Source organism: Macrosteles quadrilineatus, unplaced genomic scaffold (assembly GCF_028750875.1).
Source record: "Macrosteles quadrilineatus isolate MER2022 unplaced genomic scaffold, UCM_ALF_1.0 Scaffold_5__1_contigs__length_97177068, whole genome shotgun sequence".
Lineage (NCBI taxonomy): Eukaryota > Metazoa > Arthropoda > Insecta > Hemiptera > Cicadellidae > Macrosteles > Macrosteles quadrilineatus.
Window position 1 is genome coordinate 68,403,912 of NW_026542598.1, and position 19,539 is coordinate 68,423,450.

Sequence of the window (19,539 nt, forward strand, 5' to 3'; positions counted from 1 at the left end):
ACTCCAGAGCCAGAGCCACTGGGGCGGAGCCTGAAAGGATTTTTGAGGTAAGAATAATATGTAAGAACAACACGTGAAGTTTATCTGACAGGTGGGAGAACTTAGGGTCTCCAGAATTACGGAGCTCCTCTTCCTAAAGATAAAATTAGTCTATAACAAGGTTTTTGTTTATTAAAGTTATTTCTAAATTATTAACAAAGCATGATTAATAACCCCCATCACTGTAAAAAAAAAGCTACACCAGTTAATGTTAATGTTAATGTTTAAGTACAATGAATTTTATATTGCATTGAGCCTTAAATACAGGAAGAAAACATGCAATATTTTTTACGTACAGTAGGGTCACAAAACATTGGACATTAATTATATTAAAATATTTGTAGTTAATTTACAAGAAACATTGGGCGGAGCCTGAAAGGATTTTTGAGGTAAGAATAATATGTCTATATGTTAATCGGGAATGTCAGCTATCATCATACTAAATTTCATCCTTGTCGGTTTAGTATTTTTCGCGTTTACTTGTCACAAACTTCCATCCATCCATCCATACATCTATACATCCGTACATCCAAACTTTCTGATTATAGAATCTTAATTATTTCCTATATCCATGAACAATTTATTTACAAAGATTTATTCCCTGTAAAATATTATTACAGCATTTCACAAATATTAGAACAGACTCAGTATAATAGATCATAAACATAAACAAATGAGGTAACTGAAATTACATTAACATATAGTTTGACAGCTCTATTTAAGTAATGTTAAATAATGTTTACATTCGGGCTAGTGACATCATTATTTTAAATTTATAATCCTTACCCTCTCTGTTCTAATATTCGTGTAGTATTTAATATGTTTGAACCAGCTGTGTGGGGTTGTGAAATCAAAATTCATTTGACAGTTAGTTCTGCTTGTTTACATTTTTAAACTTTGTAGGTTGATTCTTTGTTACTATGGATACCATCAATCAATATTTACTTTTAAATCTCCCACCTCAAATTTTTGAAAGCCCACGGGGCGGAGCCCTAGGACAATATCGAAGCGGGAATAGTTCTATATGTATCCTTGGAGCTGTAGCTTCATTTGTGTGCAATTTGAGCCCAGTCGGTTCATTAGTTTTTGAGATTACCTCATACAAACACACACACACACAGACACCACCTCTTCTTTATAATAGTATAGATAGATAGATAGAAGATACTTGTTGGCCTATAGGGCCTACGAAAAATTACTTATTTGTAACTTAAGTTTACAAATTGGAACACTTTGATAATTTTTTTCCAAACCAAACCCTTAGTTCAAATCCCCCCTTGATTCAAATATTTGCCACATAGATTTTTATATGTAAATAATTCCAAATGCTCACTCCACAATGTTTTTGCTGCAGTTTTCATTACTGAATCTAGACTGATCAAATAATTACATAATGTATATTTTTAATATTTGATAATAACCGTATAACGTAACATGATATTTTGATATAGCAAATTACATAGCATTAACAACATTAAAACTGAAGGGTAGCTCAATTAAAACAATTTTAAATATCCTATATAATTTAATGTCACATAAAAATATGTTAGAATCAACAATTTTTACAAAATTCTTATACTGTGAATTCAGTGCACAAATTTGGCGGGAACATTTTTACCTAGGTACAATCTGCTTATTTGCAATAAAGATACATTGCATTTTCTTAGTTATTTATTGGCTTATAATACTGTTATATTAACATACAATTAGTTTCTAATTTTAGTAAGTAAATTATAATTTGAAAGATTAAGAAAGATAACACCCAACAAAAGTTTTTCCTCTGTAATAAATGATGGGCCGCCAACTGTTTTTACAGTAGATCTAAAGAATTACTTTAGTTAGATTTAATGATTCACTTCTTTATTCTCACCATGTTGTTGTGAAGCACGGGCAAAGCAACTAGTTGCTGATAAAGCTGGTAAAACAAAAAAATTTCACAAGTAATTCATATGAACTTTACTTTCATATGAAAAGGTAAATAAATATCAATGACTCCCCCCAAGGTTATCAATGTTTCAGTTAACGCAAACATCCATATTGTCTCTAGTATGCCTAAATTATTTTGGGTAAATCTAAAATTCTTTCTTTTGTTAATTTACTATATGACTTCATATATTTCCTTAAATAAACTTATATTTGTAGGACAATCTTAACAATTTCTTAAGATTATTCAGTGTGGCAGATTGCGTGTAATAAATATATAAAGGCTACTTACAGTCTTCGCAATCCTGATTAATTGAGCACTACAATACAAATCAAAAAGGACAAGGTATAATTTGAGCAGCTATGTTGGTACACATGTTATCAGTTATTCCAGTCGTCCACCCAACCTTTGCAGTGATAAAGTTCGATCAGTCGGTCGTCAGTTTTTAGCCGTGCACGTGCCTGAATGTTTTCGTGTCGTGTCCGTGTCTTGTGTTGCATGTACTATTTATTAAAATTTGACGCAATGAAAATGAAGAAACCTCGTAAAAAATGTAAATATGTAAATAGGCCTAGTTCAGTTTAGTGTATGATGACTACGCACCCGACGATGGAGTTATCTCCGAAACGGCCGTAGTGCTCAATTAATCAGGATTGCGAAGACTGTAAGTAGCCTTTATACAATTTCTTAGTTTATGTACAAATACACATTTTAATTATCCAAATAAAATGTTTGAATTTTAGTAGTAACAAATCAATTTAGAGTATCATCTAATTTCTTTAGCGTGTGTTTAACAACTTTTTTATAAAAGGAACCTTTAAAATTTCTGTTTCTATGTTTGATCCATTGAATATATTTTTGATTCAGAATTAATAATCAAAATCACAGTATATTTGAACCTTATCTAACTAATTTAAAAACAAAATTACACTAAAAGTACAAAACAACAAAACTTCATATTTAATTCCTAACTACAGTAGACTCCTCGTTCAGATCCATCTGAACCACTTACGCTCCTTTCACACTATACGATTTCGCTCGTGCGGTTATTAATCGTATTTGTTGTATCGCATTGGAGCTTATGGCCCCTTTCACATTATACGATTACCAACCGTGTACGATTTTCACCCGCGTAGCGACCGTAGGTGCACACGGTTGGTATCCGACTCCCGCACGAGTAAAAATCGTGTCTACTGCTAGTGGCCATGTGACCATATGGCCCCTTTCACACTACACGATTGTAGTCGTGCGGTAGCCCTCCCCAAGTGCAGTTTGTTGCGTATAGTTTTCAGATATTTTGCGTTTACAGTTGTTTAATTGTTTAATTATTGAGTTGAACTACCTGTGCATACAGTATTTTATTATTTAGTTTTTGTTATTAATTACAGTTTTGTCTATATAGTTAAAATTATGAATGTGATTGATCTTGAAGCTTTAAACGATTCTCTTGAAATCCGAAAATAGTTGAAAAACCTTTCTTCGTCATTTCTCAGGTATTTAAATAATGTTTTAAGCATCCCCACTTCCTCACGTCTCAAATTTAAATACGACTATTATTAAATTTATTTTTCTCCGATAAATTATCAAAGTAGCAATAATTTCCTCGCGATCCATACTACTTAAAACTTTAAACTGAAATGTCAATGAACTCTGTTCTAGTGGAGTGGGGGTTAAGATTTTTTTAATCGTACGATTACAAATCGTATAGTGTGAAAGTGACAGACCCACGATCATCTGCACGTACGATTAACACTCGTACGAGCGAAATCGTATAGTGTGAAAGGAGCGTTACAGTGTATGATTCATGTAGTTTTAAACATAACCACATGAAAAACAAGTGACGATCTGTTCCTACATACAGATATTATTACTTTGTTAATATTTTATTGTTTTTAATGGTACTACAAAGCATAGAAATGTTGCAATTTTTGTAAAAACATATAAATCCATTTAACTTGTAATTGCCAAGACAGTAACTTGTAATTGCCAAGATAGTTTGTTAAGGCTATAAATCGAGGAAAGTCTAATCTAAATTATTTCCTTAGAAACTGTAAATAGATAAAAATGCCCTGTGCAATATAAGTTGTACCGTGCTACAATAATTTACAGCCTACAGTAAGTAGTTAGTCTACTTTGATATCTTGAACGTTAGTATCAGGCAGTTCACTATCACTGGAATGCCTGATCAAGTTTTCAATGGTAAAAAGTGATGTCTTGGTTTGCCTTTGGGCCTTCGACTTGATAGACTGAGAGTTTCCTTCGGGGTATCCTTCAGTTTTTTCTTCAGTTTTTTCCTCAACTTCCCTCAATGGAGTCCAAGATGTATGTTCTGGTTCTGTGAGCTCCACTTCTACTGGCATAATTTCAGGCTGGAAAAATACAAGTTTTTAAGAAAAAAATCTAACTATAAAATCCCACAACCTCTTGATCCTATAGTTTTTATTATTGAGATACGATTAGCCTATTAACTAACCCTTTAACTAACTCTTTATCAATGTCACTTTTGTACATTGTCTCAAGTTCCTACATAAATTTCAACAAAACACGTCCATACTACATATTGGTGGTTCGGTAGCTCAGTTGGTAATGCCACAGACTTTAGGCCCTAGGCAGTGATGTCGTGGGATCAAATCCTGGTACCTGCCACTACTTTTTATCAATACCCTTGTACTTTTCCGGATCACCCCTTGCTTTGCTGGATACATTCGACACACAGGTCCCTAGCCTATGTGGATGGGCATTTGCAAGGTTAAAAGAGGCTGCCAGGCTTAACAAAAATAAAATTCAAACTAAAAAAATGTGAGTTCTCTATACTAGTGTAAAAGGAAGCAAACCAGGTGATGTGCGCCATCCCTATTTAACCCACTAAAGCCGTCAACTTCCACTCAAGCTGGATAACATTTGTTTAAGATTGGCCTTCCAACCTGCTATGCCACACATAACGTAAGCTTAATCTGCATTGTACACATATGTGAATTAAACCCACCCATGTATATAAGAGTCAGAGCTATATTCACAGCTACATGTTAGTGGAACACATTAAGTTAATTCAACCACCATGTCACCGTCAGCTGGACGGAATAAGTTGGTTAGGGCCTGAATGTGATACGGAATGCTAATTGGGGTGGGGTTCGGAACCCCCTAAAGGCATCTGCTTATGTTTTCCCTCAATAAATGATGCAATTTCTAGAAAAAGGTCAATGTTAGATAGGAGTAAGATCAAGATTTGGCCTGTTATCTAACAAAAACAAAATTCTAATTTCCTAGGTAAGCGGAAAAGAAAAGAAACATATAATAAAAGTTACCTGTCTCTGACGTCGAGGTCGCCTTCTTCGGAAGTTACCTCTTTCGAACATGTTGGCAGCCTTAACAGGGTCCAAGGTCCAAAAACTACCTTTACCCCCTCCCTCCCTCCCCCTTTCACGGGGAACACGCACAAAGCAGTCATTGAGGCTCAGGTTGTGCCGGATTGAGTTCTGCCAACCCTAGAAGAATAAATTTATAAATTATAGATGCTGATGAGTTGGTCGATATTACAAGACACGGTAACTAACATAAAACTTGTTTGGATACTTTCGCACATAAATTGGCCAAAAGGATTGTGGATACTGATAAAAAATGTCTTTGTAAATTGTATGACAATTGACTGTTAAAATACGTTTTTTTCCATGGAGCAATGTAGTAAACTGAATGAAAACTTCAGAGGTTAGGACTATATCCTTTCACCGGATGTCTAAATTAATTTTTGTTTCCTTTGAACTTTTTTTTAGGAATAACTGTACATAAAAATAAGGCTTCCGCAGTCGCCAACACTAACACTACAAACTAGGTCGGGGTCAGCTACGTCAAAGACAGAAACTAATTACTAATTGCTAACATTTCTGCATTACGTATTACTGTAGTAGTGCTTTACACCAGTACCCGTGAACTGCTCTGAGGAGGGCAAAACGTCATCACTCAAGTTTCTCTTACGTTTATTGCAAGGGCCTAGTTTGTAATGTTGTATTTTTTATTTGACATCAACGTAGACTCACCTGGCAGTTGTGACGGTAGTAAGGGAACCTGTCGCTGATGAACTGGTAGATTCCGCTGAGTGTGAGTCTCTGATTGGGCGCAGAGGTTATGGCCATCGCTATCAGCGCAATGTAGGAGTACGGTGGCTTCTCAGGTCGGGGGTATAACATGTCCTCAACTGGCCTTCCCAGCTCCTGCAATAAATCGTAATTTATTACACTTAAATTGAATAAATTATTTCACAAAAACATAAAACAATACTTCAATTGAAAGTAGGAAATGTCGTGTTATAAATTTGTCATATATTAACCTACATATGCGGTTTTAGGGAAAACAAAATTTTTAGGCGCAACTATTAATTATTTGACTTTTTCAAATTTGGTGTCGTTTTATAGATAACTTGTGCACCTGTTGCTCGCATTCGAGCAATCGCAAGGTATTACAGGCGTTATTTCAAAACAAACAAGTCATAATTCCCGAGAGTCAACTCAAAGATAATGTAAAATAATTGCACTCCAGTTAACGAACGCTCACTCCACTCCAGTTATCGAAACCAAAAACAAACTCACTCTGAAAACGAACCCTTTTATATCGTGTATCATGTGTTTACTATGAACAGCTGTAATTAATACAAATTATTTGTCTGTAAGTAAACAAAATCTTTTCTTCATAAGAAATACATTGGGATATTGATAGCCTGCGGAGCAAAGCTTGAGGACTTTTATTACAGGAATTGGTGAAAGGGGGTATCTACACAAAAAAATACTTAATTTTGACACATCATTATTTGTAAACATTTTTCCATTATTAACGGAGGAGTAGTGTTTTGAAGAAATCACCTTCCCGTATTATATATAAGGATTTTAAATAAAAAATTATATAAGGATTTTAGATGCAAAATAAAAGTGTTTTTTGCACTTTTTCATAAAACCAGCCACTTTTAGTAATTTAAGTTATAAAAAAATGGCCGCCATTTTGGAACAACACTTTTTTAGATTATTTTTTCTGAAATAAATTTTGAGTTGATAAAACTTCTTTGTAAAAAAATTTGTAAAGATATCTTAACAAGTTTTTGATATAGGCCCTATTTAAACATAAATAAACGGTATCAGCAATCTGGCACATATACTTTCTCCGGGAGCGTTTCATAAACTCCAAATTTCACAAACTCCAACGCTTAAAATATTAAATGAACAGCACGTTTCATAATGTCCAAATTTCATAAGCTCCAAAACTATAACATTCAAATAATCACTAGTTCACAATGTCCAAGTTTCACAAACTCCAACGTTTAAATATTAAATAAACAGAGCGGTTCATAACCTCCAAATTTCATAAGCTCCAAATCTATAACATTCAAGTAATCACTGTTTCACAATGTCCAAGTTTCACAAACTCCAACGTTAAGATACCAAATAAACAGTGCGGTTCATAATGTCCAAATTTCATAACCTCCAACGGTACAGTCTGGGCCAGAAGTCTCTACAGTGGTTGCCACAGTCAGATAGCAGGCACCGTTCGCCAGCGCTCAACTACTGATTATACGTGCATTTTAATGATTGAAGAACACTCAGCTGTGTGACTCAAATATGTGTTAGCACACAATGTGCAAATCAAATTTACATTTTTATATTTTTAATAGCTTTAATTCACTGAGTTTCTTAACTGTTCCGTCTCTCAATTAAAAAGCCACTACAAATATCGTAAGAGATTTTTTTTTACCGATGAAAAATTTTAAAACATATAAATATATTTTATAAGTATATTTTCTAATAGCTGTTAAAATTTCATGATGATTACATCAGTAGTTTTTTTGTTATGGCACGGCAACCTCTGCAGCGACTTCTGGCAGAGACTGTACCGTTGGAGCTTATGAAACTTGGAGGTTATAAACCGCTTTGTTTATTTGATATTTAAACGTTGGAGTTTGTGAAATTTGGACATTGTGAATCGGTGATTATTTGAAAGTTATAGTTTTGGAGTTTATGAAATTTGGAGGTTATGAAACGCACTGTTTATTTAATATATTAACGTTGGAGTTTGTGAAATTTGGACATTGTGAAACTGTGCTTATTTGAAAGTTATAGTTTTGGAGTTTATGAAGTTTGGAGGTTATGAAACGCACTGTTTATTTAATATTTTAGACGTTGGAGTTTGTGAAATTTGGACATTATGAACCTCACCCCTTTCTCCCATTACCTTGTCAACAACATTTATCATAACAAAAGTTGCATTAACTTTTGAACAGTAATTTTTACAGGAATGAAGGGACGCACTATTTTGTTTGGAATTATAAGGACCATAACGGACAAATTTAAATCAGAATCGGGTTAAAAAAATCCATTTTCCTTTTTTAATGGTTTTTTATAAGAAAATAATATACATAAGTTTCAATAACTTTTGAACCGTAATTTTTACAGCAGGGTAGCATTATGTTGTTTGGAATTATAAGGATTATAACATACTAATTTCAATCAAAACCGGATTTTTTAAATATGATTTTCTCTTATTTTATGGGATAATGACATAATTTACAATAACTTTTGGACTGTAATTTTTAAAATAATGGGACTTCTACCATTTTGTTTAGAATTTAAAAGGCTACAACATACTAAATTTTGATCAAAATCGTTCGGGCCATGAGGAAATTATAAAATTAATTTGAAGAAACATTAAAAATCAAAATTTCAAAAAAATGAAAAAAAAACGCCTGAAGATACCATGGATTTTGTACCTACAAACCGAATTTCATCAAAATCGGACCACAGGTGTAGTCTGTAGACACACTCACACACACAGACATCACTTAGAAAACCTCTTTTTTTAGGTCCAAGGGGACCCAAAACAGATATATCCACTCAAGACTCAAACTCGAAAAAATTTTTGACAAAAACAATACTTTCTCCATATACTATATGTATAGGGGTAGGAAGTAAAAAACAAAATGGCGCATACTCTTATCTCACTAACGAGGCATTTTTGTAAACAATATTACTCTTGGTTTTTGTTTTAATTTGACCCATTAAACCTGTTTCATTTTTTCCTTACCGGATACACTGTATATTTATAAAATCAGTCTTAATGGCAAGAATGTTAAGAGGGTTCCACCCGCCGGCTGGTTACCGCGTAAACATCCTACAAAAATAACCTCGTGGCATTATTAAAGTGTCTATCGAGTTGAAATAAACTGTAAAATATTCACAAATATCCAAACTATGCACTGGATGAACTGAAACTTCCTAACTGTTTTTTAAGTACATATTTACAAAATCATTTTGAAAATCCGTAAATTAGTTTTTCCCCATCCATTGCAAGCTCTGATATGTTAATAGCACAAAAAGCACACAATCGTTGGAAAAAGTTAGTTTTAGAATGTTAAGAGCTTGTACAATAGAGATATGTTCAACTTCAAACTATATTTCAATCCATATAATCCTCCATCTTGAATTGAACTTCAGGCTACCGGGTAGAACCAAGGCCCCACTAGAAAACCAGGCCATGCTGCAGGATCCATGACGTCACACTAGTGGATAGATTTGTTGATAGATTCACAGCAATATCCCATATGTTTTAGGTAAGGAATCTGGCTGATTGTCAGATTTTAATAGTAAGATTTCACAACTATCCACCACTGTGACGTAGTGTTGCGCTGCAGCAAGCAGCAAGGCCTGTTTTTATAGTGGTGTTTTGGTAGAATCCACCTGATCTTAGTCAGTACAAAGGCTACGCAGATCATCTCACTCTATCCTAAATTCATGTTCATCATAAAATACACTCTCAAATATGTGTTGTCAGAATTCATATATAATTAATTCAGAGTTCATTTTCCTACTACTGGATATTGATGATTAGTAAAATAGTAGAATAGTAAAATAAACTGTTACCTTGTTCAATATCCTTTTTAATGATATTGAAAAGGATATTGAACAAGGTAACAGTTTATTTTATTACATATATAATTTAATCATTTCAAATCACCCCTTTTACCTAGGTCCCAGAAACCTAGAAAATAGAAATATAATTTAGAAAATTTCCTTAACACAGTTTTCTATCTCATTCTTATAATTACATTACAAAATAAAATTTAAATATTTCAAATTTTTAATACCTTGAAACCAAACATCTTCATGAATAGTTGAGTATGATGTTATTTTATATATCTACATGAACGTTAGGAGAAAGGTAAAGAGTACTGAGCCTTCAGGCATAACAAATTATCCTAACAACAATAATCACAGGATTACAACAGGTTTCGTAATCACTCTATTTTGGTTAGTCACTTTAAGGTATTTTTAAAATCTCTGATCCTCATACAAATACAATGTCAGAAGAGAAAATGAGTTTTGAATTCAGTTAACATCTGTAAACTGAAAGGAATATTGGATTTTTTTTGTCTTTGCATTCATTGGTTTTTTTTAAACTATGTACTCTATTCACAAAAAATACTATAAAAACTCCTTTAAGACATTAAATTTTGTTTAAATTATTGATTGAACAAGATATTGGGTTATTTTTCATAGAATCGCTAGGTGTAATAGAGATTCCTGATTTACAATAAGTATATGGTCTCCTCTATAATAAAACAGTAATCAAGTTATTTAGAATGTGTTTTTTGTAACTATCAAAAAATGAGTTTAATTAGCAATGAAATTAAACATTCAAAACAATTATTTAAAATACTACTTTAAGGAAATATCAAGTTTGAGGTCATTGCCCTGTTTACACTATAAGTATTTTTATTGTATCTTTGTTCTGATGTCAGAACCATATAAATGCGAGAAAGAATATCGACACTAGAAATTGATGTTGTTTACCATACAAACAAATATAGTTATCAAGTTGAATAAATTCTTGCCTTGCCATCTCTTAATTAATATTTACTTACACTACAATCCATGATTAAATTTCTCATCCCTGTTGTTTTATAATTATAACATATTGTGTACATAATAAATTGGTTTCAAAAACAAATTGTGTACAGTGTTTATTTTATATGTCAACGTGTTGTTTATTTCATATTTCTGGGCACTCTTGGTTAATTGGATTTATATTAGATTGATAAAAAAACCCCCAGCATAGTATTCTTTTACTTTCTCTTGCTATACACAGTACATGGATAAAGTATTGTTTTTGGGTATATGGGTTTTGGGTCTCCCTGAACCCAAAAAGTGGTTTTCCAAGTGATTTCTGTGTGTGTGCCTGTATGTGTGGTTCCGGGTTGCCACTCGTCCCGATTCTGCTGGGACAGTCCCGATTTTGGTTCCTTATGCCCGTATTAAAGCCTATGCTAATCCAGGAGGGAGGGGGGCAATGTCCCGATTTTTCCTGACCTAAGGTGTTAACCTGGTGTGGATGTATACAGAACAACAGACCACGTTTGTGGGCCGATTTCTATGAAATTTTATAGGGCTACTAATCTATGATAAAATCTATATTTGTATATATTTGTATATTTGTATCTATGACAAAAAGAATTAAATATAGAGCTTCAGCTGTGCTGCGGTAACCGTAGGTTCTGGCGCATACAGCTAGGAGCACCATGTATTTAGGGCATACACGCTATTAACTATCAGAAAAATTGATATTAAAAAAAAAAGCTCGATCAATTTTGAATAAAATTTAGTAGGTTGTAGTCCTTTTAACTCTAAACAAACGTTACAACCTCCATTGCTGTAAAAGTTAGGGGTCAAAAGTCATTGCAACTTGTGTGATTTTTCCATTAAAACCAATAAAATAATGGAAAATAGGATTTTAAAAGAATGTCTCGACCAATTTAGATTAAAACTTAGCATGTTATATTCCTTTAAACTCTAAACAAAATGGTACAGCTCCAATTGCCATAAAAGTTGTTGACAAGCTAATGGGAGAAAGTACCTATATGTCAGATTGCTGATATCGTCTATTTTTGGTAAAGATGGCTTTAAAATCTTAAGCCATCCATCAGCGGTTTTTAGGATTTTGTAGCGGATATGTTTAACAGAAGCAGAAGGCTTACTTTACTGAAAAAAATGCCTAGACGAAAATGCACACAAAAAAAACGATTAACATGTTGATATTTTTTGCTGTTAAAGTATCTGAACAATATGAAAAAAGACAAGAGTTGTAACTTATGAAATTTATGTGGGAAAGCTGTGCTATCTTCAGGCTGAAACGGGTTTTCAAACTTCAGAAAAAGGCAGTGAGGATTATCTGCAAATTGCGGAGGAGAGACTCATGTAAAAATGCTTTCTAGGTGTTGGGATGGGCGGGCAATACTTGCGCCAACTGATTTGAGTCAGGTAGTCGGGTATTCCTAAATTGTGCCAACTACTACTACAGAGAGCCACCTCATACGTTCCTTAACCAAGCCAAGTCTTTGTATAGTTGAGTAGGTTAGGTTAGGATAAGTTAGGTTAGGTTAGGTACGTGCATGACACGTAAACGAGCACATCCCTCCGCCGGCAACTCACCCCTACTAATTATCCAAAGTAATTTAATTAATTTCTCCATAAATTTAACAAAGTTTTAATTTGGCTTGGGTTTGGCACAACTAAGGAACATTTTTTGGGACCCTTTGAGGGCTTGGTGTAATTAATGCACGGGCGTTGAGATTGCTCACTGTACCCTGTCTCTACATCTTGGATGTGGCCATGTACTGTAAATATGAATGCTCACTAGTGCAGGGCCGAAATGTCCATGATTATGAGACTATGGACAGGGACAATTACCAGACTCTGCAGCATAGAAGTGTGGTGTTCAAGTCTTTTTTCCATCGCAAATTGGTATCACAATCCTCAACAAACTTCCTGCCAGCATCAAACATGCCGAAACAAAAAACCAATTCAAATCTCGGCTAAAACGCCTTTCGATGTCCAATGTGCTGTACTCTATTGACGATTTCATGATCAACCGCTAGGATTCTAAACTCTAGGAAAAACCGCAAAATGATTCAGGCACTAGTGTAAAAAAACTGTTGATTTTTTAGAAATACTTTCAAACTGAGAAAATGTAAACAATAAATTGTATAATTTTTCACATAAATTATGCTATCTGATGTTTGTAATTCAATATATTTTGTTGACTACAATAAACAAATTATTATTAAGATTTAAATGAATTATGAACATTTTTAAGGTAATGAAGGTGTCAAGTTAAGTATGTTTTCGTTTTAATTGCCTATTTTAATTCATCAGTTTAAGCCAGTCAAGAATAATTTTGTAATTTTGATTCAGTAACCAATGTTAATGTTCTATTCAAGTTTCAGTTTAATTCAATTTCAATATTCAAAACAAGTAAGATCTTATTACATACCATCTTATTATATAAATATCACGTCAGTTATAAATTTTATTTCTAAAAGTAGAACAAACCAAACGTTAACGATGAACAAAATTTAAAATGTAGCTTTCACTATTAGATAAACAATGCAGGAAAGAGCCTTTGTATAACACCAGTTCTTCAAATAAAGCCTAAACATTTACAGCTGAGTAAATATTAGCATTGTTAGGCTATCAAATTACAGGTACCTCCTGTAGTTATTTGAATTCTCTCACAATATTTTGTTCTACAGTAATGAAAAGGTAAATTGAGTATTTTGGTACCTACTAGGCCTATGTATGTGAGCTCACCTTATTTTGTAGAGGATTTGCCTATTGTCAGCATCTTACATTGGAGAAATGTATTTACTGGAAGTTATAACTATGATTTGGTATACAGTTGTCCATTAATACTTATGTAGATTTGTTAAAGACGATAAACGAGAATTACATAACAAAATCACAATTTAATTAAATTGTATAAACAAACAACACAACAATACTCACTCTTTTTGCCTTCGCCAGCTGGAAATAAGGCAGGAGTCTCGCTTGCAGTTCATACTGTTGGCGGTAATACAGCGACAACGGAAGTGACCATGCGACTGTCTGTTGAGCGCTCATCTCTGGCAGAGGAGAAGAATCTACTTCCGGTGTAGTCGGAGTGGAGTGCACCGGTAACATCAGTACATAACTACAACACAACAGATAAGAGATAACAGCTCCGATACGCACGGTTCGACGGCTCGCCACTCACTAAATGATATTTTCTAGTCTAGCCCTCTTTAGGGAGGGATCGCAAACAAGGGAGTGGTGGAGGGGCGCGTTTATTTATTTAAATATGAGTTGTTTGGCTCTCCCATCCGTCTAGAGCAAACACGCTGCGAGAACACATGTTTTGATTGCTTTTTGTTTACTGTTTATTTGTTTGCGCTGACGTGGCCGCGATAACGCCGACGGGGGAAGGAAACGACCGAAAGCAAACTTAAATAATTGTGTCTAATTGTTTCTTTATTGATTCCCTCTTTTATTCAAACGAGAAGCCAGTTTTGTTTAATTTGCCCGGTCGATGGTCTACAATTATAGTCTTGATAGCGGGTGAATTCTTAATGCGGATGTCGAAACGAAAACCTGAATAAACAAAGTTGCCTGAAGAGTGGAACAGTAAACAAAAAGTTTCCTGGCGAAATGTAACTGATTATTAGGTCGATTGTTAACCGGAAGTTTTTGTAGAATGTCACAAAATGTCTTCACACAGTTTAGTTTAAAACAGTATCTCAATGATTGATAATTGATAACAATAATTGATACCTTTTACGTATTCTATTCATTTTGCTGAACCCATCGTCTCCATTACACAGATATTAACTGCAATAGAATAGGTAATTTAAAATATGCACAGTGACAGCGACACATCTTGATTATATCTTCTACACAAATTCCTACGGAAATAGTACGATATGCGCAACTCACCACGCGCAGGCCTTGCTTATGTGGTAGACCTTGTTGTTTTCGTTATTGCTTTGTTTATCAGTCGAGTAATTATTTTATGTTCCAAAGAATTGTTTATTTCAGCTCTAAACATAAATATACCATGGAATCTACGTCTTAAAATTGGAAAGAAAATTAAAATGCGCTTAATTTAATTTTTCATTTAAAGTAAAAAATCGACGTCCAGACAGAGACGGAGCATGTTGTTTAATTAAACATGGCTTGAATATCGATACAGTTCGAATATAATTTTATACGATAATGTAGACCATTTCAGCACTTAATTCTCTAAAAACGGTCGGCCTAAACATTCTCCATACTTCCAACATTAATAGCATTTTTAGAATGAAAAAGTAAACAAAACAATTGTAAATATTGTCGTTTTCACTCTGCTACCATGGAGATTAATCAATAAATTACTTCTACCAGTGAGAGTTTGGATATTATGAGTAAATAACGATAGCTGAGTAAGCAAATGGTCTGTTCACTTGGTAGTCAGAAGGTCCTCGATACGATCACGAGGAAAGTGAGTAGTTTTTAGATAGTTCAAATCTGAATGAAGCTATTCATAGATAACACACACATGGTTTGGTCCATGATTAAACTATTGTAGAAAAGACATTTGAACCAACTGAGTGGTAGGGTGAAATTAATTACGTTTGGAAATGTAAACTAAGAATGTAAACATTGTGATATTTGTTATTGTTGCCATGGAAACTAGACAGAAAGTACTTCTCACAGACAGCGCTGCATTGCATTGCAACTTTGATGGTCTAGGGTTGATATTTACGTCAAAATTTAGAAAAGTTAATATGCCTAAGACATACCTAAATGACTACAACTTTTTGCTATTATTCTACTGCTACAGTGATTTCGCATGATATAATAACAGACAGAATAACCTCATCATGCCAATATTGCAGACTTAATTACAAACAAATGTTACTGTAACCTTTCAGTTTTTGCTTATACAACTATTAAACTTTAATTATTTTACATTGATAAAACGCGTACACTGTTCTAGTTTTAGGTTGATATGGATCAATGTTTAACCTGTTTTCAACAAACAGCTAGTGTAATGGAAGTCCAAAGTAATTAATTTAGATAATGGAAGCGTCAAATATTATTTTCCAAAAATATCATATGTATTTATCAACATGCCTCATTCAATTTTCCTTGCATATAACACAAGTCTGGTTTTATGCGATTACTATTTAATCCTGAAAACTGTCAATTAAGTATCTTTTCGTTTGAATTTGCCATTTTTATTGGTCGGCTGAGCTATAGATTAAACAAACCGCTTTTGGCATGATAATTCTTAAACAGATCAACCGATAATTGTAAATCATGATCCTGCCCGGTTGATATAGAAAGTAAAAGGCTTTTTGTAGTTTATTTTGTTTGTCTTTTAATCAACGTTAAGACTATTTGAAATAAAAAACAATAAAATATTTAAACACTAACGCTTGTCCTCTGTAATCATAAATCAAGATCAAAGAACGTGTTTTACATCTGACTTAAAATAAGATACAAGTTTTGACGACATCAAGTAACTCAGTTACCTAATTTGAAACTTGCTTCAGTTTTTGCAAAGCACAATTAACTACACTATACAAAACCAATGGCTGATAAAAATATAGGCATTCTTATGTGTAATGAGTATTTGACAATCTATATACTTAATACAATAAGGAGGCTCTGCACCATCCCATTTTCAGCAGTCCTACTTAACCGATTTTCACGATTGAGGTGTCATTTTTAAGCTATGATCTGGTGCAGCTGCGAATAGTAACGTAAAAGACGATTGTGCATAGCCTTCTTGCATTTCAATCATTTCTTAAACTTTCAAAGATCCAGTGTTGCTGACCAACTTTCTTTATAACGGTTTATACGAATTGTAATCCAACAGCTGATCCTTCAGTTGAATGGTTAACCACGGTCTGGGGCCCATTTCATAATAAACTACAAGTTACAAGTTACAACTTGTAACTTGTAATTTCCATAAGATTTGCATTGGGCGATCAGCTGATTTACTAATAATATTAGTTTGTATTTTATTATGAAATGGGCCCCAGGTTGTAGACAAGAGACTAAAGAGTTTATGAACATGTATTTTATATAGGCTACTTTTTTGACAACTGACCTGATTGAGGTAAGTAAATCATCCATTAGCTATAAAATCAACAAATTTACCGTAAATTAGTAGTTATGTATTAATCTTGTAGCTGTTCTAAACAAACATAATGTTGTAAAGTTAAATGGGTATTGCACTGGATTCATTTTCCCTCGGAAACAAGTTTTGGAGGTCCTAATAAACTGGGCAGTTTGCGCACCACCCCCTATTTGCTATTTATTTCTTATTATTTCACCAGATGAAAAGCTAATTCAATCAAACGAATCGATACTTATTGTTTTGCCTTTACTTTATCTTGCTTTGTAACCAAAAGGAAAATGCTACGCCGGAACTTTTTTACTAATTAGGGGGGAGTAATATTGCAAATCCACATACTCCCACAACCGGACATGAAAAACTACAGATTTTACAATGGGACGAGAAACCTACTTGCAGTATCCAAAGTCAATGGTTTAATCTCATGACGTAAGCATATTACGTGTGAAGTAACATTGGACCAAACAATACAAAGTGTTTAATTTTTACATTTGTGTATAGGTGCTGGTTGTTCGCTGTGAACAAGTAAGCCAAACAATCCTATTTACACTTTGCTACGCCGGATTTAAAATAGCAGATATGATAAACATTGGAGCCGGAACGTTAATATTTATTCTTGTGAGGTTTGTCTGTTCATCAGAGAATGTTGTGTTCAAAGAGTTCTAGTATTTTTCAACAGTTTATTTATTTTGTGTTGTTGTAGCCATAAATCTTAGTATCACCACAGAGAAAATATCTATAGATTCGTTTCTGTGGTATTACCATTGATTTTGTGTACTAAAGTAGACATTTCATCTTTATAGAATATCTGTGGAGTATTTGATGCAAGAGAACATGTTTAAACGATCACCTCATAGAGAGTTCTTAAAGTCATATGAAAGTTGGATTTATGTCTTACATAGCAAGAAAAGGAATAGTTTTGTTTAGGTTGCCTCTTTGGTATTTTGAATGAAATTGGTAATTTACAGTACATTTGATTAAACTAAGTCCTGATACGATCAAAGTTTATTTCAATATCACTGTATCAGGTAAAGGAAGTTTTACGGAATGATTCCATCGGAGTTTGTTTTTACTATTTCTTCATTGCTATTTTACCAATTTTTATTCTGGAGTTTACTCTAAAACGGGCTGTAAATTTAACTTGAGAATGGAATTTGTATTAATCGGTTGTGTATCTACAGTAAAATGTGTGGGATATCTTGTTGAGTTTTTAAGATAGCTAGACCTTCAATCTTGCCAATAATGCACAAAATATACAATCACATAAAACTACATCGAGGAACCATAAAAAACTGTAGTAGTAGTACCTAATTGAAAAGGAGTGCAAATACCATTACCATAGTAGTATGTTTTCTGTGCCATTACCCTGCCGGAACAGCGGTGTTGCTAGTGTGTCTCGCCGTGTTATTATATACTGTATATCTTATCTATGGTCTCGCCGCGGCATTGTATCAGAGAATGCTGTGGCTGTGATTATATCCAATCAGCTATCAGAATACAGAACAATCCTGAATGGAAGTTAAGACGAGATACCAGTGTAGGCCTACCTAAACCAAACCTCGAAATCATAAACCTAAATACGCTAATGATAATGCGCAGCAATTAAATGTTCACAACTAAATACGGTACATTATCAGACATAGTTTTCAAGTGAACTGGATGACATATGGTTCCACAACTTGTTTGTAGCAGATGTGGCTGCAGTCACTTGTTTAAACTTCCATTTTTCTCCCCTCTCCGAAAAAAGGTAAACAAATCTTCGTGTAAACAATACTCCCCCCTCCGACCTCACGGTGCTACGCTCAACAACGCGATTCCGATTAGAATTTTCAAATATTTTCATCGATTTATTATCGACCAATAAAATGTTGCTTTAATCTGTGATATGTTTTCCGCCTTCACATATGGATGAGATACAGTACTAACTATTTTGATTTCCATGGACATAAAATTCGTTCTGCAAAATAAATAAAATTGCTCAATAAATCCATACATATATGAAAATAATTAAAAATTATTGGGTTTATTATTCTTTGACAGACAAATTCAAAAACCATGCTTGCCACAGAATTATTTTTTACTAGTTGTATGATTTGGTTTCGTTGATTGTGACGCAGGAATTTTCATCTAGATTTCGTGTTTAACAATGCTCTGTTCAATCCATTAAAATAAATCCTGATTATAACAAAAACAAATGGCATACATGAGGATAAGGTTGGATTGCATTAAACAATGGGTAGTTAAAGAGAGCTACCTTTGTTTAATTTAACAACCAATTAAATTATAATTAGGTTACAAGTTAACGTTATAACAATCAGATCTGTATTATTAAAGACTTCACACTTAAAAATTCTATTTGTTTCATAACATTATTGAATTAAACCAGGAAAGTCAGATTATGTAGTTAGTATTTCTTACTTACTCTTAAATTTTTGTTAGAATAACATTAAAAATTAGACGAACCTAGGAGCTCAACCATGCGGGAAAAGGAGGGAGAATCCTAAAATGTTAAGTTGTAAACCTCTAACAGTTCGGCCCGGACTCCACCCCAGTGGCACTATATTTCCCCGTGTTAACCTTATGAGTATTCCATATTTTTTGAAATAAAT

At 33.6% G+C, this 19,539-nt stretch overlaps 1 protein-coding gene across 2 annotated transcripts; it reads right to left on the reverse strand.

The window, feature by feature from the left end:
* Positions 1-3,611: 3,611 nt before the first annotated feature.
* Positions 3,612-18,599, reverse strand: LOC128994693 (forkhead box protein C2-A-like). Of its 2 annotated transcripts, XM_054419418.1 has the most exons (5): positions 18,560-18,599; positions 13,780-13,963; positions 5,998-6,171; positions 5,269-5,448; positions 3,612-4,332 (listed from the first exon to the last, which is right to left on the reverse strand). In XM_054419418.1, the coding sequence occupies exons 2-5, from the start codon at positions 13,951-13,953 to the stop codon at positions 4,087-4,089; spliced, it is 774 nt and encodes a 257-aa protein (XP_054275393.1). In that variant the 5' UTR covers positions 13,954-13,963; positions 18,560-18,599; the 3' UTR covers positions 3,612-4,086. The 2 variants fall into 2 exon arrangements, with proteins under 2 accessions (XP_054275393.1, XP_054275392.1); XM_054419417.1 differs by lacking the exon at positions 18,560-18,599 and having other exon boundaries at positions 13,780-14,014.
* Between the last annotated feature and the right edge of the window lie 940 nt (positions 18,600-19,539).